Raw genomic sequence first — 25,635 nt, 5'->3', positions numbered from 1 at the left:
TTGCAGATGTCATTTTGCTGTTTTTAAACTTATTTGCTCTCAGTAGAGAACTAAATCAAATAAAAATTCTTGATTCTTGACAAATTTGTCAATGTTAAACTCTCTGGAGGAAGTAAACCTGCTCCAATCAATCCAGTTTCAGCGCTCAACACTACAGAATCTGCCCTATTGTATAAGTCCGAAACCCTAAGAGCAGCCCTGGATCAAGGAAAAAGAGCAGTCCTGGTGTTAGACCTGTCGGCTGCTTTCGACAGTCTCACACGCCATTCTTTTAGACCGTCTAGCATCCTTTGGCATTTCTGGTATTGTCTTAGCTTGGATAAAGAACTTCCTGTAAGATCGCAGACCAGTGAATACACTAGGTCAATACAACTCAGAAGAAAATACACTGCTCTCAGGGGTACCCCAGGGTTCGAGCCTTAGCCCAACTTTCCTCAATGCCTATATGGCTCCACTGATCAGGCTGATATCGTCCTTTAATATGGAGACTCTCGTATGCGGACGATCCGCAGCTTATTCTGGTCTTAGACAATAACGCCACTCGGGCGGAAGAAAATCTCCTTACCGCGACTTTCAGTTGGATGAAGACTGACCATCTTAAGTGTAATTGTTTAAACTGAAATTCTACCTTTAGGCCTAGAAAGCTTTCTCTCCCAAACTCTGGTGGCCAGCGAACACCACCCCTCCTCCAAACAGTAAACGTGGTCAGGAACCTGGGAATAAAATTTGATAACTTTATCTTTTAAACAGCAATCTTTCAGTTGCCGACACCACCTGTTTTCTCATCATAAATAGCCCAAAATTCTTCGATCTAATTCCTATTTCAGCTAGGCAAACAGTTACAGTCGCCCTAATTACTTTCAGAATAGACTAACAGCCTCTATGCACGTACCAACAAGTCGGTCCTACACAAGCTACAAGTGGTCCAGCATGCTGCAGCACAGTTAGTGCTGGAGTGGCCTAGGAGGTCATCTGCTTCTGTGGCGCTAGATATACTCCACTGGCTGCCAATCCATAAACGCGTCCTGTTCAAGGTCCTAATCATCCCTTTTAGGGCATTCCATTCCTTGGGCCCTCAATAACTCCTAACAAGATTCAAGTGCTCCACTCCCTCCTGAAGTCTAAGATAATCAAATGCCAATCTACTGAAAATGCCAGCTTTCATACTGGCATCGAAGGGAGAAAAATCGCCCATAGTGATAGGCTCAAAGGCATGGAATAAACTTCTACAGCTCCGCCAGATCACATCAGTCACTTTTTAGGAAGGCCCTAAAAACCTGAATTTTTAGTGCATCTGACACTGCAAAACTCTGATCTGGTTTCCTGTTTCTTACCGTCAGCAGTTAATCGGGCCTTTTGATTCCATCTCTGGGTTCCGTTTAGGGCCATGATGCTCCTGAGTGAGTCGCGCTCTATAATGTGCTATTACATTACATGTTGGAAATCCCGCTTTTCTCATTGGATGTTTCTGTTTTTGGCCATCTGTTGAAGCCGATAGGAAGGTTATGGAGTCTATTTGAGGGTTAGAGTTTTCCTGAGTCTGAAGGATTTTAACGCTCTTATTGGGTATCTTGTTTTTGTCCATGCCAGTTTGCCGAGGTTGTAGGAAACATGGATTGACTCGGTTTTAATCACTGTACTGCATTTCTCACCCTGGAAAGCGGTGTATTTCTAGAACTTTGGAGTTTCCCAGTAAATCTAACTCGTCTTTATGTAGACAACAGTGACTAGTGTGTTTTTTTTTTTTTCTTTTTTTTTTTTTCTCTAGTCTCGCAGCTTTGGTATTGTGCATTTTTTGTGTGATCATTGTCTGGCATTGTAGATCTCCTAATCGTTCCTCAACTGTTCTGGGGTACCACCCATGGACTGGGAAATGTAGGAGGTTCTATTTCTAGCATATGTAGAGGTATTGGAAGGAGAAGATTGCGAGCCTTAAAGGAAACTTGCCTTGCTTAAACATTGTCTTTGTGAAAGAATTCAAAAATTGGAATGATCTGCCTTGGTCCTGGCAATGTCACAATCTACCTGTTTGCATCTAACCTGCTTAATTTAAGGTATGGGAAGAAAACCAATATTGTCATGGAAAGATCCTTTTTTTTATTTATTTCAGGAAGCAACGTGCACGTATTTAAGAATGTGTCCACACTCCAGTCTTTAGCAACCATATGTGATTTTGCTCATATTCCTTATGAGCAGGTACTTGGACCAAATTTTGATGAGTATCAATAAGAAAATACGAGTTTATGGACAAGCACTGACCTGTCCCTCAATGCTGCCATTGACATTTCCAAAGTTATTGAGGGTTCAGAAAAATGTATATAAGAAATAAGAGGGGTTGAGAAAGGTGACATCGATGTTGTACACCAAATCAAAAAGAACGAGTTCATATGCCCAAAAAAAATTCATGGCAATCTAATAATGGAAGTCTTGAGCAGCAGAAGCAAGATGCAAGGAAGAATGCATTTGTATCTTATAGATGTAGTAGCGATACTCATTTGGGCAATGCAAAAGTGTCCTGCTATGGACAAAATATGTTTGAGGTGTATCAAGAGGGATATTTTAGCAGTGTACAAAGTCATGAAGGATCTGATGGTTCTAATGATAGCAGTGAACCTGACATTATTACAGTATTGGTGAAGAATCTTATTACAGTTTCCTTCATGGGAAATCAGTGTTGATGGAGTCTGGCTGTGTGCACTAGTGGATTCTTGTGCTTGGTACTCCGTTATTTCACATGTTCTTAAACAAAACTGGCCTAGTAGGGAACTCATTGTCTGTCACACCTAAAGGATATACTGGTTATAAAATTGATTTGTTAGTTTTGGGGCCAAAATATAATTTTCTGGGAGGCAGACATTTAGAAAGATTTACTTTGCCAGACCGGACCGGTCCTTGTTGGGTTGGCCACATCAAGAAGAAATGGTGGTCAAATTTGATCCTGAAGCGTTCCATCCTGTGTATATTGTAGCTGCCAAAGTTACAAGGCATGTGAATGGCACTGTATTGGATCTAAAATCAGTTTACCAGGGTTTTTAGCGGTACGTTAGGAAAATGCAGCTCTTTCAAGCGCCACATTAGACTATGTGAGGATGCAGTACCCATTCACCATGGAGTGCTTATAGGGTGAACTGTAAGACGTTTTGCATGATCTTTGTCAGATGAAAATAGAGCCAGTGGAATCTTCAGCGTGGGTTTCTCCCATTTTCATCTTGGTGAAACATTCTGGAGAATTGATACTTTGCATTTACTTGCACAGCCTCAACAATGCCAAATGTGTGGATACACATTGCCTACCAAATCGACACAATGGTCATGTCTTGACTAGTGACCTCATCTCACCGGGTTAGTTTTAGAATAATTATCAAGGAATTTAACAGTATTTAATACTCTAGAAGGGTTATTTCGGTTCTTTCTTATGGCCTTAGCTGACATGGGTTTTACATTGCGTCCTGAGAAATGCAAGTTCAAGCAAACTGAAGTGTTGTATTTAGGACATTCTATTAGTGGTTCGGGTATTAAGCCTAAACCATGTGGAGAACATCACTAAGGCTCCTATTCCTAGTTCAAAGGAGCAATTAGTGGCATTTTTAGGGTTAACAGTTTTACTCTAATTCCCAATGTTGCTGCTACAGTGGAACCTTTTAGATGTTTGCTTAAGAAAAATGCACAGTTCAATTGGACTGATGGGTCTATTGCTTTTCAAACATTGTTGGAGTTTATCGTTGACGCACCTAGTTTGAAACCTTTTGTAGTTGTGAAACTGTGTTGTGATGCTAGACGCCAGCAATTGTGGATGAGGGTTTGTACTTGTGCAGAGAGATTGAAGTGGTGAATGGATAGTTGCCTATGCTTCCAGAGCATTAAGAGAAGCAGAACAAGATTACTCTAATTGAAAATTATTGGCATGCGTGTTGGGTGCAGAATATTTTTAGAACCTTTTTAAGGGGGTACTAAGTTCATTATCAAAACGGACCGCAGACCATTAATTTGCATGATGGCACCGGGCGGTGGACTTTCTATGTTTGCAAGGTTAGCAAGATTAACGTCTATGCTGCAAAACTTCCAGTGCCAATTTGTGCATGGGAAAAATAATGTGCATTCTGATTGCATGTCCTGTTAGCCTTTTCCTAATGGTGTGGATGATTGTGGAGTAGATGAGGAAGACTGCGAGGTTGCCTTCACCCTACAGGATGTCAACTTTATACATGCTGAGCAACACACGTTACTAGAATCTAGTTTGGCTGAGGATATGGACAATAATAGTCAATTTAAGAAGGTTAAGCAATCAATCCTGCATGGTTTGCCAGAGGAAAAATGTGTTTCTGGAGAAATTATAGGATACTTGAAGGTGAAAGAAGTATTGGCTGTGAAAAATGGTATCGTGTGTGGGGATACGTTTCTTCCTCCGTTCAGTCTAGGGAGACTTCTTGTGGACATAGCCTATGTGAGTCACATGGATATAATCATTCTGGAAGGCGGGTCAGGGAGAGCTCCTGGTAGGGATATATTTGTTGAGCATCAGGTAAGATTGTGCAACAAGTGCGCTTCTAGTGATAAGTGAGCCAGGACTATTTGTATTGAGCCTCAGCCAGCGGAAATGTCCCTTGGCGTACAAAGGGTTTGTATCTTATCGGCCCATTTGCGGTATTGCCCAGGCACCAAGCTTTTGGCATAGAATTGATTGACTATTATTCCATATGGCCAGCGGCTAAGATGGTGAATGAGGTCACTTCACAAGTTGTGGAATGTTTAGATTAGGTTTTTTGTAGGGAAGGTATTCATCCGGAGCTTATAACTGAGAATGGTCCCCAGTTTACCATTAGGATAATGAATTTGTTTTTGGGGGAAGTGTAGTGTGACACATAGATTAGATGTTTTCCATCCTGAGGCCAGTGGTTAAGTTGTGAGATTAGACTGTAGTCAAGGAGGTGATCCAATTGACTGTAAAAGGGGGACTTAATTGGAGAAATGTGTTAGTCTATGCTGTTAACTTATAGGACTTCACCTACTTCTGTAACCAAATTGAGTCCTTTTGGGTTGAGAGGACAAGACTTGGTATCTGGTTGGTCCCTTTGTGGCCATGGAACAAACGTAGTGACATTGGCAAAGCATCTGTTAGATTTCAAAGGGATACGGCGTAGAGTGGAGGAATAGAAAATGAAAATTTAAAAAAGTTAAGGAGTAAGGGCCATTTAAGCAAGTGGGTGATTTGGTCATGTCAAGAAGCAAGAGTTGACGGAAAGGGTTATGCTGTATGGTCCGATCCTGTCAAAAGTATTGAGGTGTTTAGAAATGCTGTGAGGATAGATAGTGATGGAGTTTGGAATTTTAACAGTGCCTTTTTGTTTAAAGAGCAGGCGTGTTCAGACTTACATGGGAACAATGTTTTCCAAGACGTGGAGGAACAAGATTGAGAAATTATGGTTTGGTGTGAGTAACGATGTCCAGGACACACCCAGAAGTTGGGTCCCACTTGGAGTTACAGGATTATATTTTCCCCACAGCAATGCGACACGTTGTCCCCAGCCACAGCCTCTCGCTGTTACTCGCAGGCTGTGAGCACCACCCGCTTCAAGTTACAGGCACCCAGGGCTTACGGAGGGCAGCACCAGCCTGTGCAGCATCCCTAGACTGGGGACCAACCGCTCAGAGCAGGTTAGGTCCACATGACTTGGGAAGTGAGTAGCTCACAAACGGAAGTTTTGAAGCGTTAATATTTCTGGTTTCGCTATGCTGTGCATTATTCTGCGGTCTAGTGGTTGGGTCCGGAATCGTAGTATTCCCCCCCCACCTCCCCCTCCCTTAGTTTCCCAGGTGGGCATCGACGTCCCACCATTTGGTGTCCTCCCGTGAAGTCAGTGCGCTTCTGTTTTCCGCTGTTGGGTCTGGATCGTCACCGAGGAGGGAGTTTTTGGAAAAGAGAAGATGAAAATCAAGCAGAAAACGCCAACATTTGGAGTTTTTCAACACCCGACCAGGAGCACAGAGCTGGGACGATTAAGAGGGTGAGAAAGATAGAACTTCGACACCCAACGGAGGATGTGCACACAGGGGGGGCCACCCTGAGAGCAGGAATGGCCAAAACCCCATTAAAATTTTGCCGTAATTGCCACAAAAAGTATGCGCTGAAGGACCAGCACCCAGTCTGCAATCTCTGCCTGCCAATTGACCACGAAAGTAAGGATTGCTACGCCTGCTCGGCATTCACCCCCAAGACCCTCAGAGTGAGGGAGAGACAGAGGATAGCGAACTACACCATGCAGGGGCAAGGACAACCCCCGTCGCTCCGGGACTTGGGCGGAGAAGAGGACAACATGGCCGAGGGACCAGAGGACTACACGGTCGCAGAGACCGTTAAGTCAACAAAGGAGGTAAAAGACGTCGACCCTTAAGCCCCGACAGACTCTCGAAAAACTGAGCCAAAGTACTCGAAAGGATCACTGCTGTCGAAGCACTCAAAAGCCACAGCTGCGTCCACGGACAAACAGCCCAGCGGATCCCTCAAAAAGTACTCCCAGACGGCGAAAGCTCTAGAAAAGCCTAGGTCATTGAAGCACGGTCCCGAAAAGCCACGCTCGACACCGAAGGAAAAAGAGCTGAAGGCAACTTTGACGTCAACCTCGACCTCTAAGAGAAGCGCCAAAACTCTCGACGCCGAACAAGCGGCCAAAATGGACAGTATCCTCCAAAGGAAAAAGGACTTCGAACGGATGAGCAGATACATCATCCCTACGAAGCCCTTGACGGTAGTCAAAACTGAAGTCGAAGAGGTGTTCGGCGCTGCTGACCCGCTGAAAACTCCGGAACCAGCAGAGCAACAGGACGAATAGGGGTACTGTATTACGAAGGAGAATGCGAGGACGATCAGCAAACATACTTGGGCTCGACATCGTCGGAGGCGCAGGGCCTCGAGGCCTTCATCGCCAGACAACATTGGTATCTACAACATGGTCATCAAGAACGCTGCAGCAACATATGGGGTTAAATTAGAGGAAGAGTAACAAAAGCTTGTTTCCTATTGGAGACTCTGCTCCCCACTCAAACTAGGAGCCAATTCCTACCCATGCTCCCAAGTGTGCTGGACCAGGGCAAAGAAGCTTTCCAGGAGCCAGCAGCTTGCAGATCTGTCACCCCTAGAACAGAGAAATACAAGCGTTCCTCAAAGGACCCAACATATATCCAGGGATCTGTACCAGCTGACTCCATTATAACCAACAGCCAGGAAGAGGGCCAACATTCCCACAAACTCGGGGCCGCCTCCAGACAGAGTAAGATTAGACCTCATGGGGAGGAAAGAGGAATGCAGTGAACGCCAATGCCCTAACAGGCGCGCATACCAACTTTGGGAGGAGGTCGGGCAGCTGCTCAAACATCTCCCAGAACAATACCAGCAGAGGGCAACACCTGGTGGAGGAAGGCAAAACCATGGCCAGCACCTGCCTAAAGTCATCCCTGGATGCGGCAGACACATCCAGCAGGCGTATGATGATTGGGGTAAAGGAGAGGAGGCGTGCCTGGCTGAGGATCTCTGGTTTCAAACCGGAAGTCCAGAACAATATTCTGAACACACCCTACAACGGGGAACAACTGTTTGGGACATCAGTTGACGAGAAGCTGACATCACTCAAAGGATAATGAAACTGCAAGGTCCATGGTAGCCCTGCAGTTCAGAGGTATGAGAAGGGGCACACCCTCAAGGAGACCGGGCGGCAGAGGAGGAAGCCAACCGGGAGCATCGCACCAGGCCTTCCAGCAAACTTATCAAGGAAACAACCAGGCGCAGCAGCAAGGTCAGCAACAGCAAAGCTTGCAGTACCAACAGAGGGGTCAGTCCTTTCGGGGGTGATCGGACGGGAACAAACGAGAAGAGGGGTACAGCCCGCCTCCAAGTGAATCCGCTGTACCAAAAGTGCCCACCCAGACAACCTCTCTAGAGGGGCGGCACAACAAACTACTCAAAGCAATTAGAGACACACCAAGGAGAACTCATCGAACATTCAACACCGGTAGGAGGCAGACTAAAACACTTCTTCCAGGAGTGGAAGAAGATAACGGACAAATGGAAACTAACCATACAGTTTGGCTACTGTATGGAACTGAAAAAAACGCCACCAAACAGGCGGCCAACCAACAAAACTTGCTCAACGAGCGCTCTCGCTCCTCCTTCAGGAGGCATAAGAACTCTTCCACAAGGAGGCGATAAAAACAGTGCCGTACAAGGAAAGACACAAGGGAGTGTACTCAAACTACTTCCTCATACCAAAAGTGGACGAAACATTAAGACCCATCCTAGACCTACAGTTCCTAAACAAATGCATAAAAACGCAAAAATTACCTCGACTGGCTGGTAAAGGCGAACTTCTACAACCAATGCAAACTACATGCTCAGCGGGTCACGCACACGCTGACAGAACTAGGGTTTTCGATACATTGGGGAAAGTCCTTGATAGAACCAGAACAGGTGAAGATCTTTCTGGGCGCACAGATCAACACCATTCAGGGCAGGGTGTTCCCCAGCGAGAAGAGCACCTTCGCCCTGCTAAATGAGACACGTCAATACCGGAAGGGGCAAGCTCTGACAGTGAGGACAGTGAGCAAGCTGATGGGGATGATGGCGTCCTGCATACACCTAGTCCCCAATATTCGACTCCACATGAGACCATTCCAGGAATGGCTCCAACAACAATGGTCACAGGCAACAGGGAGTTGGGAAGATCTAGTGGTTGTAACGCACGCCGTGCAGGAGGAGATAGCGTGGTGTAACAAAGAGAGAATAACCAGGGGGAAGCCATTTACACCACCAACTCCAACAGTGACCATCACAACAGACTCTTCCCAAATGGGGTGGGGAGCGCACATGAACCGGCTCAAAGTGAGGGCTTTGTGGATACAAACTGATGCGATCAAACACATCCACTACCTAGAACTAAAGACCATGTTCCTTGCCCTAAAAGCCTTTCAGAAACAGCTGTATGGGCAAAGGGTGTTGATACAGACAACACCACAACGATGTTCTACATCAACAAGCGGGAAGGAACACAATCAATGGCGCTATCGAGGCAGGAGATGTGGAGATGGCCCATCCCACTACAAATAGACCTCCTGGCGATACATCTACCAGGGAAGGACAATGTGAAAGCAGACTCAGCAGGCAGACATCAGCATCCCATGAGTGGGAGCTCAATCCACAGGAAATGCAAAAGCTATTCAAGAAGTGGGGGACCCCATAAATAGACTTGTTTGCAACACACCAGAATGCAAAATGCCAATACTTCGCATCCAGACAGCCAGGTCTGCAATCCCAAGGAAATGCCCTATGGGTAAGCTGGTTGAAGACATTTGCTTACGCTTTTCCCCCGATACAGCTGATGCAAAAGGTGCTCAGCAAGTGCAGAACCAGCAACATAACGATGATTCTGGTAGCACCACAGTGTGCCAGGCAGTCCTGGTTCTCACAAATAGTGGAAATGGCACAGGGGCCACCACACAAGTTCCCAAAAAGAAACCTGCTCTCGATGCAAAACGGAAGGGTACTCCACCCAGAACCAGAGAGCCTCAGCCTAACAGCATGGCTCCTGAAGACTTGGAGTTCGTGCACCTAAAGCTCCCAGAGAGCACGCTGGCGGTGCTGCGGGAGGCAAGGAGACCCACCACACGGAAGTGTTGCGTAGCAAAATGGAAAAGGTTCACCCAATGGTGCATCAGGGAAAAGCTCCAGAAGCGAATCTCCAGGGAATCGACATTGCTAAGATGCTTAACACACTTGCTAAAGAGTAACCGAAGCTACAACTAAGAGTGCTCCTAGCAGCAATAGTAGCCTATAAAAGAGGAGAAACTGGGAAAAGTTTGTTTACATCCCAGGTGGTAAAAAGATTCCCGGAGGGGTCCAAACTAATAACCACCACCCCCCCAAAAAAAGGATGCCACCTCCGGCATGGAACCTCAATGTAGTTATAACGCAACTTATGAAGGCACCTTTCGAACCCATTCACAAGGCCTCTCTACCTATGCTCACCATAAAGACAGCCTTTCTGGTGGCAATCGCCTCGCTACGCAGAGAGAGCGAACTGCAAGCGCTAACACAACCCTAAATTCAAATGCACAATGACAGGGTGGTAATGAGAACACACACATTTCATGCCAAAGGTGGTGTCAAGTTCCACATAAGCCAGACAATACAGATACCAAGTTTCTTCCAAAAACCATCCACAAGCGCAGAGGGCACTGCACACTCTGGACGCTAGAAGAGCAGTGATGCATTACATTGAAAGGACTAAAGATTGTAGGAAAACAAAGCAATTCTTTGTGTCTTTCGCAAGCAGTTTCTTGGGAAGACCGGTAACTAAAAACACCATCGCACGATGGATCGCACAGACCATCCAATTCTGCCGCAGGCAGGCCAAGAACTACAAGGAGCAGCACAAGCTCACTCTACCAGGAAAAAAGGGAGCAACAATAGCTTTCCTGGCAAACACACCCATCCAAGACATTTGCCTGGCGGCAACATGGGCTTCAGTGCACACGTTTACTACGCACTACTGCGTGGATATACAGATGAACAAGGAAGCACAAGTAGGACAAAAAGTGCAACGCTCATCTTCCACCGAGCCGCCGCAAACCGCTACAAAGTCTATGCACATCATAGTGAATCCAGAAAGATTCACGCTGTAAAACAAATAGTTTCTTACCTGTCGGTGTAGTTTTGCAGCTTGAAGACTTTCTGGATTCACTAGCGAAACAACCCACCTCCGCCAGAAAGACTAGGCAGGAGGAAAGGGATTAAAAATGGAAAAAGACTTTGAAAAAAGAAGAGGCAAAACAAGAATAGTAAAATACCAGAATAAAAGAATCCGAAGATGTCGCCCAATGGTGGGAGCTTCCTGAGAAAGCGCGCTGATGTCACGGGAGGACGTCGCCCCCCCACCTGGGCCACGAAAAACAAAGAAATACTATGATTCCGGACCCAACCACTAGACCGCGGAATAATGCACAGCATAGTGAATCCAGAAAGTCTTCAAGCTGCAAAACTACAATGACAGGTTAACTATTCATTTAAAGCTGCAGGTAGCTCCCTTAAATCTACCTCACAAAGCAGAGTTAACGAAAGGCGAGGGAAGAGACTGGCCACATATCGGGCAGGATTTAAACTGCGGAGACTGGAGCTCAGAAAGGAATGTTTGGTAGGCCATCTTGCTTGGCCAAGCCCCCTAGAGTGTAAAGGTTGAGGTCTTTACAAAGTCTTTGTGGGAGGCAATTTTCTGTTGGCCCGTGAAGTGAATATACCCAAGTATTACACTTGTTTACTAATTTTTAGGTCGGTCCAACAGACCATGCAAGCTGTGTGTTTGTGAAGCAACCATTGTTTGCTTACAAAGAACTTAAAACAAAAAAGATTGAATTCAAACATATTGGAATAACGCTGTTCCAAAAAGGGGATGCAAGACCATTTGTCCAACAAATCTCACCCCCCCCCCCCTCCCCCACACCCCTAAGCATATCCACACAATATGCCATACTACTTGATTCCAGTCAACACAGGTCCACTGTTTGGTGTCCTCACTTGTCATGTTATCAAATTTGAATAAGTTACGTTTTTACCACAGTTGTCCATATGAGTCGCTTTGGGTGTGTATTTGTGTACACGGTCAATTAGTCTTCGCAGCATCACAGAGCGAGTTTGCTTGGCAATTCTCCAAGGCAATAGATCGCTCCGCTTATCCTGTAACTGCAGCATTCTGGTTATTTGAAGAGTACTATTGCAGCAGAGCCTATACATCTTGAGGTCTAGTCTACGGCGACATGAGTTTCCAGTATGCGTCCAGCTGTTCATTGCAGTAGGCAGCATCATCCAAGCCATGCTGACATTTTTGCACTCTGCCCACAACCACACTTGGTTGTCAGTCTTTGCTCAACAAGTACTAGCATAAATACTGCAAGTCTTCTATCTTGACGATGGGAGGGGGTGTTTGCACATCTCCGAGCAACGCAATGAAGGAGTTTGATTTGCAAGCTATGGTTTAGGCTCTGGTATTTAGTTTAACAAGAGCTCGGTGTTCTTAAAGCCTGCCCATTGCTTATCATTTGATTGACTTTGCCACTCTTATTTGCTTGCTTATTATTCAGTGACTTGCCTTCTCCATCTTGTTTGTACCGGCCCTAAAGAATAGTATGTTCGAGGCATATGAGCTGCAGATTACACACTTTTGCATAGATCGCCATCTGGTGTTGGGCCCGGATGTTTGCAGTTTGTTTTTCCTCTTGGAAAGTCTTTGGAAGTCACGAGGTCGGTGACTCCTCCCTTGGATCGTATTGCACATGGGCTTCGGCTCCATCCTCAGATTGTTTTTTTCCGCCATCGGGCTCTGATGTAATACTTCGCGCTCCGGTTCCGAACATTTCCAGTTCGACGATCGAAGCGGAATCCTCGCTCATCGCGGCATTGTTCAGATCCAGATCTCCTCAATCACCTTCTCTTCGACACATCTTCGATTCCAGTCGTCGACGGCGGCCTTCGGGCCTATCCAAGCTCCGGTCCCGGCTGATGGAAAGAACTCCATTCAAGAAGTGCCCTCTGTGGGTCCAAATTCCCCCACACCGATCTTCATGAGGTATGCAACCTCTGCCTCTCCCCTGAACACGAGGCTCGAGACTGTCCTGCCTGCAAGTCTTTCAGATCGAAAAAGACTATTCGAGATCGAAGGGCCAGACGAAACATGGCGCACTCCTCGACCTCTGTTCCAGTTGACATCTTCGGAGACTACGGCGAAGCTCCGGGAAAGCAGCACACCGAAGAGGACCTCGTCAGTGCTTCCGAAGCCGACGACTCTGATGTGGAGGACATCACTCCAGCGCAGAGGGTCGCGAGTACTATACCCCCTCCCACACCCGCGCTGACACCCAAAATGGCTTCGGTCGCGCCTTCGCCTCCGGGGCTAGGCAAGACCAGAGACACTGCTTCAAACACCCCACCTTCGGGCCCGGTGAAGAAGCCACATAAGCCTTCCGGCTGCTCTGGCTCCAGCCAGCCTTCCAGCGGTGCCGAGAAACACACTTCGGCACCGAAAAAGAAACCACCCTCTACCTCGACACCGAGCTCCGCTCCGAAGCCCTCGGGGTCAAAACCCAGCCTTTCGGTACCGTCCAAACCCCATAAGGCCCTCTGCACCGACACTTCCACGCTGAAGCCCACCTCGGCGCCCGCAAGAAATCGGAGGTTCCCAAAAAGCACGGCACGGACAAGCCTAAAAAGTAATCGGCCCCGAAACCTTCGGCGCCGACGGAACAAACGTTGTCACAGGAACTGTTTACACCGGATCCCTTGCAAAAGACACTTACCAAGGATCCAAACACTGGACATTTGGCACTCTTCTATAGAAATTTGGACAAACCGGCTCCGCCTCCACCTCCAAAGAGGAAAGACTCTGCTACCTCCCCTTTCAGAATGCCTTCCCACCCTCTCCACCTCCACCCCCTCTGCCCCCACCTCATCGCTCCCCGACCCAGTCTCCAGACGATGATGATCAGGGGGACCCGTATTACGATCCAGGGGATGTGCCACAAGACCCCACCCCTACAGGATCCCCAGACCCATGGGACAACTATAATAATCCAGATATTCCAGACGTCCCACAAGATGACCTTTACCCGTCCAGGCCATCTCCACCGGAAGACTCATTAGGTTTCCACCGCCTACTTCAGAGGGCGGCACATTATCACGGGGTAGAGCTACACACTGACCCGGTAGAGGAGGATTTCCTCCTAGACACCTTTGATACCGCACATAGGTCTACCTCCATACTACCTATGCTCAAGGGGGTAATAAAACATGCGCCAGAGGTTTTTAAAGACCCAGTCAGGGCTAGGGTCATTAACCCACGCATAGAGTACAAAGCTGCCCCCACAGATCCTGCCTATATCAAAGGGCCAGCGCCACTAGATTCCCTAGTGGTTTCCACTGCACGGAAGAGGTCAAACTCCCAGGCGTCTGGCGAAGCACCACCACCTGACAGAGTCAAAGCTCCTAGACGCGTCAGGAAAGCGCACTGCGTCACAGGCAGCCAATATATGGCGTATCGCCAACACTCCAGCGCTATTGGCCAGATACGAGAGAGCGCATTGTGATAAGTTAGAAACCATCATGCACCATCTCCCAGAAAAATACAAAAATAGGGCCAATGAATTAATTCAAGAGGGTAAGACTATAACTCCTCTATACGCTATGCCTTTAGACGCAGCGCAGACAGCCTCCAGGGCCATTAACACTAGCGTCGTCCTCCGTCGCCATGCTTGGCTGAGAGTTTCAGGCTTTAAACCTGAGGTACAGGCCTCCATCCTAAATAATCTTTGACCATCATCATCTATTTGGCCCAAAGGTAGATGTGGCCCTCGAGAAAATGAAGGACACTGATACGGCAGTCTATGGGAGCCCTGCAGTCACGCCCTCCTAGGCGCTCCTTTCACCGCTCTTCCTTTCGGGCTACGGCTAGAGGCTACTCCTCAGATAGCGCGTCCACTTCCTACAAATCTCCTGCTCAATCCACCTTCACAAGGGGTTATCAAAGAGGCGGCAATAGGGGCAATAACAAAGGTAGAGGCAAAACAAATATCGCCCGCTCTGCCACACCGCCTACCCAATGACACCTAACCCCCCCCCCCCCCCCGCTCCCTTCAGACCATCCCACTCCGGTCGGGGGCAGGCTACAAAATTTCCTTCAGGTCTGGGAGACCATCACCTCAGACAGATGGGTGACCCAAATTATTGTCTCGGGGTACTGCCTAGAATTGACATCTACACCTCCCCCCACCCAGGCAACGCCCAATGTCACAAGAACATTCCACATTACTAAAACAGGAGGTAATCTCCCTCCTACAAAAACAGGCAATAGAACAAGTCCCCGCCAATCAGCAACATTTAGGGGTCTACTCCCTATATTTTCTGATACCAAAAAGAGACGAGACTCTACGACCTATTCTAGATCTCCGGCCTCTAAACACATGCATACATACATTCGGACCATTTTCACATGGTAACACTTCAGCAGGTACTTCCGCTCCTCTCCCAGAACGACTTTCTCACCACACTGGGCTTGAAAGACGCATACCTACACATTCCGGTACACCATGCTCACAGAAAGTACCTCAGATTTGTAGTGGACGGGCAACACTACCAGTTCAAGGTGCTCCCATTCAGGGTCACAACAGCACCAAGGGTATTCACCAAGTGCCTAGCGGTAGTGGCGGCACACCTCAGAAGACCGCACATTCACGTCTTCCCATATTTGGACGACTGGCTAATAAAAGTCACGTCCTACAACCAATGTGTACATCACACCGCCACTACAATCCAACTACTTCACCAGCTAGGCTTCACGGTGAACCACCAAAAGTCCCAGCTAACACCATCCCACACAAAGCAATACCTCGGTGCCACCATACACACCTCAAAAGCCATAGCCTACCCCAATCCTGCCAGGATTGCAAACATTCAGGCTTTGCGTCAAAGATTTATACCTCAACACTCTCTCCCAGCAAGAGTGTCTATGCAACTGATAGGGGTGATGGCCTCTTGCATTTTCATAGTGCCTCATGCAAGACTCCAGATGCGTCCACTCAAAGAGTGCTTAGTGCGCTGATGGAACCAGGCCCAGGGGCAACTGACAGATCTGGTGTTGGTAGACGGTCGCACCCATCGCTCTCTGCAGTGGTGGAACACCACAAACCTTTCCAGAGGTCGACCGTTCCTGGACTCGGTTCCACAAATAATCCTAACAGACGCATCGCTCTCCGGCTGGGGAGCTCATCTATTACACCTCACAGTGCAGGGCACATGGACGACGCAACAAAAGTTACTCCATATCAACCACCTGGAGTTACTGGTAATCTTTCTAGCACTAAAATCCTTTCAGACACAGATTTTAGGCAAGGCAGTCCTTATTCGCACAGACAACATGACGGCCATGTACTACATTCAAAACAAGGCGGCGCACACACTCCACAGCTCTCAACTAGCACAGAGCATATGGAGATGGGCAATTACACACAAAATCTTCCTCCTAGCCCAGCATGTCTCAGGAGTCCAACACCATGGCAGATCTGCTCAGCAGACAGACGCAGCAGACCCACGAGTGTGAACTTCACCCGTTCTTTCAGACGTGGGGGCATCCACAGATAGATCTCTTCGCCACCCACGAAAACAAAAAATGCCCAAGCTTCGCTGCCAGATACCCACACCCATTGTCCAAAGGCAATGCGATATGGATGAACTGGTCAGGCAAAGACGGAGGTCCTCATCCTGGGCTCCTCACCCTCCGCCTGGGACGACTCCTGGTGGCCTCCCGCCCTGGGCACCGCACCCAAACCGACAGACCATGCACGCAACCTGGGCTTCCTCCTGGACTCCTCCCTCTCCATGACCAGGCAAGTCAACAACGTCTCCTCTGCGTGCTTCAACATCCTACGCATGCTACGGAAGATCTTCTGGTGGATCCCCACCGAGACCAGGAAGACCGTCACCCAGGCCCTCGTCACCAGCCGACTGGACTACGGCAACGCCCTCTACGCCGGTACCACCGCCAAGCTCCAGAAGAGACTCCAGCGGATCCAGAACGCCTCAGCCAGACTCATCCTCGACATCCCACGAACCAGCCACATCTCCGGACATCTGAGAGACCTTCACTGGCTCCCCGTCAACAAAAGAATCACCTTCCGCCTCCTCACCCACGCACACAAAGCCCTACACGACCAAGGCCCGAGCTACCTCAACAGCCGAGTCAACTTCTACGCTCCCAAACGCCACCTCCGATCAGCCAACCACGCCCTCGCCGCCGTCCCCCGCATCCGAAGAGCGACTACAGGAGGAAGGTCCTTCTCCTACCTGGCCGCCAAGACCTGGAACTCCCTCCCTACCGACCTGCGCCTGACCCAAGACCACCTCTCCTTCAGCAAGAAGCTGAAGACCTGGCTGTTTGAGCAGTAGCGGCTCCTCCCCCCCCCCCCCCCCCCCCCCCCCCCAGCGCCTTGAGACCCTACGGGTATGTAGCGCGCTTTACAAGTGTCATTGATTGATTGAAATTTGTGTACGCCTTTCCACCTCTCCCATTAATTCCATTAGTGGTGCGAAAGCTACAACCGCACTCCCTCACACTGATCCTAGTAGCTCCAACGTGGGCCAGACAATCGTGGTACACCACGCTGCTGGAACTCTCTGTAGTACCACATCAAAAGCTACACCTCTCACCATGCCTCCTAACCCAGAACCATGGAGAGATCAGACGCCCGGACCCAGCTCAGCTCAACCTTGCGATCTGGCTCCTGAGATCCTAGAATTCGGATACCTTAACCTTCCCCCTGACTGTATGAACGTCATCCGAGAAGCTAGACGCCCTACCACTAGGGCCTGCTACACTGCAAAGTGGAAAAGATTTGTTGTGTATTGCCATCACACAATCAACCCTCTAGATGTATCTATACAGCACATCATATGCTACTTGCTCCATCTACAAAGGTGTAACCTAGCGTATACATCCATTCGGCTACACCTCGCAGCAATTGCCGCTTACCTACAGAACAGACAGCACTTATCGCTTTTCAGAGTGCCTGCCATTAAAGCCTTCATGGAAGGCCTCAAACGAATAATTCCCCCTAGAGTGTGTGGAACTTAAATATAGTTCTCACGAGGCTAATGGGACCGCCCTTCGAACCTTTGCATAAATGCGGACTGCAAATTCTCACATGGAAAACAGCCTTTCTTGTAGCCATCACTTCCCTGAGAAGGGTCAATGAGATACAAGCACTTGCTATACAAGAACCTTTTCTCCAAAAACACTATTTCAAACCACTGCAACAGATACTGGTGGTCGCCGCTAAGTTTGTGAACTGCTATATAGTTTATGCAAAAGTGTGTAATCTGCAGCTCATATGCCTCGAACGCCATATGCTACTTACCAGTATGTATCTGTTCTTGGCATGTAGAGCTGCAGCTCTACACCCGCCTCCCCTATCTTATTTAGATACAACACACATGGGTTTCTTCACTATTATTACTACGCTCCATCTTTCCCTGTTGGCGAAAAACAATCTGAGGATGGAGCCGAAGCCCATGCGCAATACGATCCAAGGGAGGAGTCACCGACCTCGAGACTTTCCAAGAGGAAAAACAAACTGCAAACATCCAGGCCCAACACCAGATGGCGATCAATGCAAAAGTGTGTAGATCTGCAGCTCTACATGCCAATAACAGATGCATACTGGTAAGTAGCATATTCCTTTTACTTATGTTCTTCCACTGCTCACTTTCATGTACTTCCCCCATCCCATGCACTCAATGTGGCTCCCACCCCGCACTCTGTTGCTCTTGTTGGGGTGCTTCCTACACCCTGCTTTGTTTTGCCTTAAGTTTCTCCCAATGGTTGAAGTGTATTAAAAAAAAAGTATGGAAACTATGATGGTGTGTGTAAAGGCAGTGTCATGGGCACGGCTAAAAAAATGAAATCCATTAACTTTTGTCTTCCACCTTCAGGTAGCTAAATACATTTAAAATCAGGCACAGATTAAATGAAAATAAAATGCAATTTAAGTTTCTGTGGGCAATGCACTACAGTACATTCTAAAACAATTATTTGTTAATGCACTTTATAGGTCTGCTTTGTAACCAGAATGTCCCAGTCTTTGGCGCTTCTATTTTAAGAATAGCCACAGCCTTTCCCTTCCCAAAGCGTCTTATATCCCAACCCCCGCAGCATTTGCTGCTCAGCCATAAACAACTACCGCCTATCCTGTTAATATCCCCACTCCCTACAACACTTTTCACCCAGAGTTCTGCATCTAAATAGCTTAAGGCATTACCTGGCAGCTACACAAACGAGCATTTGCAATTCAGTAGGTCTCGCATTTATGCAAGTTTGAGCTATTGACATTGCAAATAACACTGCTTTTTATTTTGAAACCCTAAATAAAAGGCATTGTCATTTACACAATGCCATTAGCTTAAACTCTAGTAACTGCAAGACATATTGCATTGCAAATACTTGTTTAGGACTTGGGCTTGCTGTCTGTCTAGTGCCACTGCGAAACACTGGTGAGAAGGGTTCAGATACATATGCTCTCAATGAAAGGGATTTCATGGGCGCAGAGGAAAGAAAAGCTAGAAAGCTGAGGGTGAAGCTAAAAATAATACAATTAAATCGGGGCAGTCCGATCACAAGCAATTCTGTTTGCCGGCCCCAGTCGAGCTTCCATTAATTTCGACCAACTCCAAGCGCTGTGTGAAAGGCGCTGTGTTTTCAGAGAGGCTTCCGGAGAGGCAGCGTCACAGTAGATGTCTACTATGCGAAAACTGATCCTGCTCGCTTTGTGTGCCCTGAAGCTGGCGCTGCCAAAAATGCACATCGCTGGTACCCTTGGCTTAGTTGTTACTATAAACTATCGCAGCAGTTCGTGCGCCCTCCCCCCCCCCCCCCCCCCCCTCCTTCTTCCCCTTGGCGACAAATACATCTTGCCCGGGTAGGTTGATGGCGGTGCTTTAGCAAGAGCGTAGCCTAATTTATCCCACTAATGCGCGTCATTGATTCTGTGTCGGAAAATGAAAAGCCAGGACTCTTCGCAAAGACTCATCATTAGGGTTTAATAATTTAAACTGTGATAATGAATTTACTGACCATTTAAGTGCAGTTTCAGTATTTATATATCCAGTACTAAAATAACTCAAAACCAAACTGTTTCCCGGTGGAAAAACTGTCACGTGGTTTGTGTGGCCCCCCTCCCTGATTCCCTGCACTCTTTACGCAGAACGAAATCTTCCCTTTCTAAACCTACATCCTTTTCTAAATCAATGACAGGTGTCCTTAATGTAATTGGATAGTGACTGAGACCCTTGACCAGCTGTGCGCAGGCAGCGCGGCTGAACTGAATTCTCGCAGATATCCCCCCCCCCCACCCCCCCCAAAAGAAATTCCTCTTTGCTCCGAGAGTACAGGCAAGTGTGCTTTTCAGCCTTTTGTTCATATCTTGACCTCAACCGAGCTAAACGATAACAGGCACATCACTCCTACAAGAAGATGGGTCTAGGAAAATAAGTTTAAAAAAAATAAGCGCGGTCCCGAAAGGACCGCGCCGGAGCATGGGGATCTCTGGTCTTTATGGGGCCATATGTTTCTAAATTAAACACATGGCCCCATAAAGATAGTGCTTTGCGACAGCAGCAAAGCAGTAAGCCAGTCCGGCTCGCAGGCGAAAGGGCGTCCACCAAAAACCCTCATTTCCAATTGCAGGCCACCGTTCAGCATAAACGGTGACGCCAGCCAATGGAAATGAGGGGCGGGGCTTCAGCGCATGCACTGCAACGCTACGCGATACCTAAGAACATTGGCAATCTAAAGGGTTTCGCATTACGGAAGTTTAAGCTATTGGCGCTGCAGTAATAGCAATGCCAATAGCTCAAATTTTCAGTAATTCGATACCGGTTGCATTGCAAATGCTGGTTTAATTGCCGTTTCGGGTGATATGCTGGTTGAGCGGTTGGGATATTGAGAAGTGTGTTGTCAGGATCATTATTGAGGCGGGACTCTGAAGAATGCAAATGGAATATCCCATAACGTTTTGTAATAGGATGTTGACTTAATTTGTCTTACACAATGGGATGCGACTGAGCTGTATCTTATTCGACTATCTTCAGAGATAAAAATCTTAAACATATACATTTTCATATAAGTAATGTATTGTTTCTGCTGCACATTTGCAAGTAAGTGTTGGAGTTGGATGTGTTTATTTATTCCAATAAATTCATGGAGGATTTAAATGTCACACTCCTTCGAAAGTTTGAACTTTGTAAAACATTTAACTTCCATTTAAATCAATTGAGCCTCCATCTCTTGCGACTTTCCCAACAGAGAAGGATTCTGCCTAAACCAACAAGAAAAAGCCGCACCAAGAACAAGCAGAAGCGCCCCAGGAGGTGAGCAGTTTCCCCAGTTTCAATTGTGAAGATTATGGGAGCGTCTTGATAGTTGCATCAAATGTGTTCAGTGTAACATTAGGACAGAATAGGATGCATGCTAAAATGAGGTCTAAGCAGCACTATTACACTCCAATTTTCTACACTTCTTGCGTGTTTGATGTGTGGATTTCCTAGGTTTGTCCACTCTAGTTTACTGGGACCTAGTAGTGTCCAGCTTTTTATCTCTGGCTTCATTACCATAAAAGCTTATCTAACCCATTTGTGAATGTTCTGTTTTGGAACACCATTGACATTTTTTATTTTTTGCACAAACACTAGTTGCAAACGTTTCTTAATGTCGGCTTGTTTGGATTATTTGCGGGCTATAGTTTTTTCGGCCCATAGCTTTTGGTTTTGTTTACAGTAATTAAACCTGTATTTAAGTTTTTCGTAAAATGAATTGTCACAGGTGGTACAAGGGTATTATTGCATTTTGGGGGTTATATACACGGATGGTATCTGGCATGATCTGGCTATGCTAAAGTAAGCCATATGAGAGAAGCTAGATTCACATTAAGTGTTCCTCCTGAAAAATAAGTGAATGTCTTGACTGCTCCACTTGAGAAGCTTTGGCAAAAAAGGGACCCAACCTCACTCACTAAATTATCAGTGAAATTGGATGTTTGTGATTCAGAAAAGCATCTGGGGCTGGTAACTGCTGTACCAATCTCCTCCTATTTAATTGGAATTGCAGCATGAATTAATGAGCTTTGAAATAGCACACTGGAGTACTGCCAAACCGGGTTTAGGATTTTTATATAAATTGTCTTTCTCCGTGTAAAGTGTATAGATTGATTTTCTAACTGGCACCCAAAAGTGCCCTCGTGCACATGTATTTTGAGGCTAAATTTGATACTAAAATGTTAATGCCATCCGTAAGGGATATACTGCACCCAAGGACTATTCCCATAGTTGTAAACGTTGTCTACTCAAGGCCACTGTAGTTATGCTACTAATGAAGGCCAGGTTGGTGTTCAAATTGGAATTGTATAGAGGAGCAAACTAATACGCAGCTGTGACTAAATATTGCAGCAAGTAGCAGCACATTGGGTAGCTATTGATATAATGGGGAATCACTTGAAAACAGGCTTATTGAAGAATGAAACAGTTTGTGTTTTCTCCCACATCTTTGCCCAAATAAAAAGGTAAAAGGGTTGTCTCAGGTGACATCTTACAGCTGGGCCCTTATACCCTGCCATCGACCAACTAACTGGTAATAGTGTTGCAGGAGCTGTGTGGGGTGCCTCAAGGCCCGGGGCTCATCCCGTTGTCTTTTTTTTCTTCTTTTTTTACACGATATGATGGCTTTTAATGGTAGCAGGGGTAGAACGTTACTAAGCTAAAAAGGTGCGTCTCCAAACCATCGCCTATCTTTTGTGCCATCATTCCTTTCAGACCTTCCCATAGGCCCTGTAAAAACCAGTGGTCCTTTAAAAGAGCTGCTTGGTTACAGGAAAGCTACAGTGATAGACCCGTGGCATGTCTGGCCAGCTGTTTAACTGATGTGATTCAATTTAGTTAGCTCTAAGCAACAATCATGATTAAATCTGTTTTTGGCTCTTAGGTCATTTAGAATGGCGCGATCTATATTCTCCTGGCCATGTACTAGGGGGGGGGGGGGGGGGGGAAATGTCAACCTTAAAAGTTCACAGTACAACTTGTGGGTCTCAAAGTACCTTTTTTTTGGCCTTGCTATTTAGAGCCATGAATTGGCCGTGGTTACGTAAACCTGAGGTTGACTATTGGCTATTGACTCTTCCGTTAGATTAATGAGCATGCATGTTATTGCCCCAGTACAGTTTATCCCGGAATACCGGAGTTTTGGATTTTTGCTCATTCGACCTCATGCAACAAGATTGGTTGTCTGACTTTGATGCTTGCTTTGCAGTCGTACTTTAACTGCAGTGCACGATGCCATTTTAGAAGACCTGGTCTTCCCAAGTGAAATTGTGGGCAAGAGAATCCGGGTGAAACTGGACGGCAGCAGGCTAATTAAAGTCCATTTGGACAAAGCTCAGCAGAACAATGTTGAACATAAGGTAAGTTTGACCCATGTTATATATTTACTGTTAAATGCTTTTCATCATGTTGTGCATATATTGCCAGAATAACCCTTTTAATGTCTATCAGGGATTTATACAGCGCTAGTCACCCATGAGTGTCTCATTGGTGCTGGAAGGGGCGGGGGAGGTGGTGTGGGGGGTGCAGCTCCAGATCTGTCCAAGAGCCAGGTCTTGAGGAACTTCCTGAAGGTGTGCCGAGTAGGGTAGCGTCTGATGTTGACTGGGAGTTTGTTCCATGCCTTTGCTGCGACGTAGGAGAAGGCTCTTCTGCCTGATCTGGTTCTGCGGATGCATGGGGTCTGCCATGGCTAGGTTGGCGGACGTTCCTTTTGAGTACGTGGAAGGATACTCTCTCGTTGAGGTATTTGGGTCCGTTGTTGTGGAGTGATTTTGTAGGCGTGGGTGAGTAGCTTGAGGGTTACACTCTTCTCGGTGGGGAGCCAGTGGAGGTCTCGTAGGTGCTGGGTCATGTGCTCGTGTCGTGGGGTTCCGAGGACGAGTCTGGCTACGGTGTTCTGGATGGTTTTGAGCTTGTGTAGCAGGGTTCTTTTGATTCCGGCGTAGTGGGCGTTACCGTTGTCCAGTCTGCTGTTTGAGTGCACAATGGTTATGGATTATGTTTTTGGTAGGTCTTTTAGGGCTTGCCTGGCAGCGCATGCACTTCTGCAAGGCGTGCTATATTCCGTTATGGACTTGAAGCTCCACCCACACTCCGCCCATATTTTTCATTGGCTTGTCATTGTCCTTTGGTAACTGTGGCTTTTCATAGGTAAATAGGCTTTGTAGCCCCTCTTTAATACCACATTCTCATTTTTCTAACCTCCCATGAGGACACCCCCTTTTATGTGTTGTTGCTCAGTAGGCGTTAATTACAGCCTCCGATTGCGATTTTGTTTAATGGTTTTAACATGCCTGCTGTTGCTGACAAGACACGCTCTTTCGCTACTTTTACTGGCACACCGCACTAATAGTGGTGTGCTTTATTTGCCGCATCAAACGCGGGGGCCCTTTCAGGTTCAGAGCCCCATGCCGCACTTGCACTTTATGGCAGACGCACCCCTTACCTTGAATTAGCAGAGTCTAAGGAAAGGGACACTTGCAATGCAATTGGTGTCGCATTTTTGAAACTTGTAAATGTTAGACCTATTGCTTTGCAATGCTTGTTTTTTTCTCTTCCATTAAACCTTGTTGGCTTGAAATGGCTGTAGTTTGAGTGCACAGTCGGGAAAACTGGCATTAGCCAAACCGAATAATTTCTGAAGTGAACACTGCTTTCATGTAATGCGTTCTTTGCACAGTCTTTGAAGTTTGAGTATTCCAGAACTTGCCTGTCTTTGGGTACTGGTCCAATTAGTAGTTTCAGCTTCAGTACTATATTTAAGAACCAATTTTGTGGACAGAATGTGAGCACCAAAAACAAGTTGATGAATGGAATTCTTGAATTGATCACAGCCACTGGCAGTCACTCTCGTCCGAATCGATCCTTTTTCATCCACCATGCCACCTCATTTTGGACCCAGCCATATACAAATCAGTCTTGACCCTGCTCCGATGGAAACAGCCTAACCTTAACTGCCAGGCCAAGTCCTTTCTGAATTTGAGCACAAGTAATCCAGGACAGGTTTCACCCTTTATATGGCTCACTCACCATGTATAGCTTGGTTCCAGTATCAGTGAGCATGGGATCCACGTTTGGGCATACCGTTCACAGGGCATCAAGAACAGTGATAAATGAAATGTTTGAGTCCATCTCTGCCACTGGCAATCGCTTAGGGCCCCATCTGAATCAACTGTTTATCCCACCCTGACACCTCAGTTTGAGCCCAGCCAAATGCAAATCATTCTTAAATCTTGACTAGGTTGCGGCCCCCCCCCCCCGAGTAATTGCAGTTGTTGAAGTTAATTCAAGCATTCCATCACTTTGTTTTGGTATAGTTAAGTGGTCACTGGCACTCTTGAATGATCGTTTTGATCGGCCAGGGCCCTGTTCATGTAAATGAATGCCTTTGTCAAATTTTAAACATTGTTTTGCAGCCGATGTGCTCTTGAACTCTGTTAACGGAGCCCTGTGAATTAGTGTGGCTTCCCTGATCTTATAAGAGTGGAGTATAGTGTTTATTTTAACCAGATTGTTGGTTTAAATTTCTTTAAAAACTAACATGCATACTAGGTAACCACTTTGTCACTACTGTATGTTCGTTAGTTAATAAAATGACACCTGTTGAGATGTATGACAGAGTACACATCGGGGATGGAAAGCCAGGAATTGTAGAGCATATAATAGAGTGTCTACCTTCCCATCTCCCGGTGTTGCAGATGGTGAGCCAGACCTAGCTGTGAACACTGTGCTAGGCGAGGGAAGTAGTCTCCTGCATAATGCCTCAAGAATGGGTCAATATCCCAATAATTGTGTGTAACATATCCGAAAGAGACAGTTGTAGATTCTTCTCCTTTGAATTACCCCCAGGCATCAGACTGTATCTGGAGAATATTTTCTTAGCAGCACCCCTGCATGTCATTTAGGTAGCGTCTGTCGACTCCGCGTTCGAAGTCGTGGTCGCAGAGATGACTTCCCTGTGT

General features: G+C 46.8%; 1 protein-coding gene across 2 annotated transcripts in view; it reads left to right on the top strand.

The window, feature by feature from the left end:
* RPS7 (ribosomal protein S7) overlaps positions 1-25,635 on the top strand; it is a 59,274-nt gene that overhangs the window by 12,843 nt on the left and 20,796 nt on the right. For both annotated transcript variants that reach the window (XM_085610756.1, XM_085610757.1), the window contains exons 5-6: positions 20,886-20,950; positions 22,881-23,031. In XM_085610756.1, the coding sequence (XP_085466882.1) occupies positions 20,886-20,950; positions 22,881-23,031 (216 nt within the window). The remainder of the gene's footprint in view (positions 1-20,885; positions 20,951-22,880; positions 23,032-25,635) is intronic.

This window comes from Triturus cristatus, chromosome 6, assembly GCF_964204655.1.
Source record: "Triturus cristatus chromosome 6, aTriCri1.1, whole genome shotgun sequence".
In the NCBI taxonomy this organism is placed as follows: Eukaryota; Metazoa; Chordata; class Amphibia; order Caudata; family Salamandridae; genus Triturus; species Triturus cristatus.
Note: the sequence above shows the minus strand (reverse complement) of the source record. Positions and strands in the feature narration are given on the sequence as shown.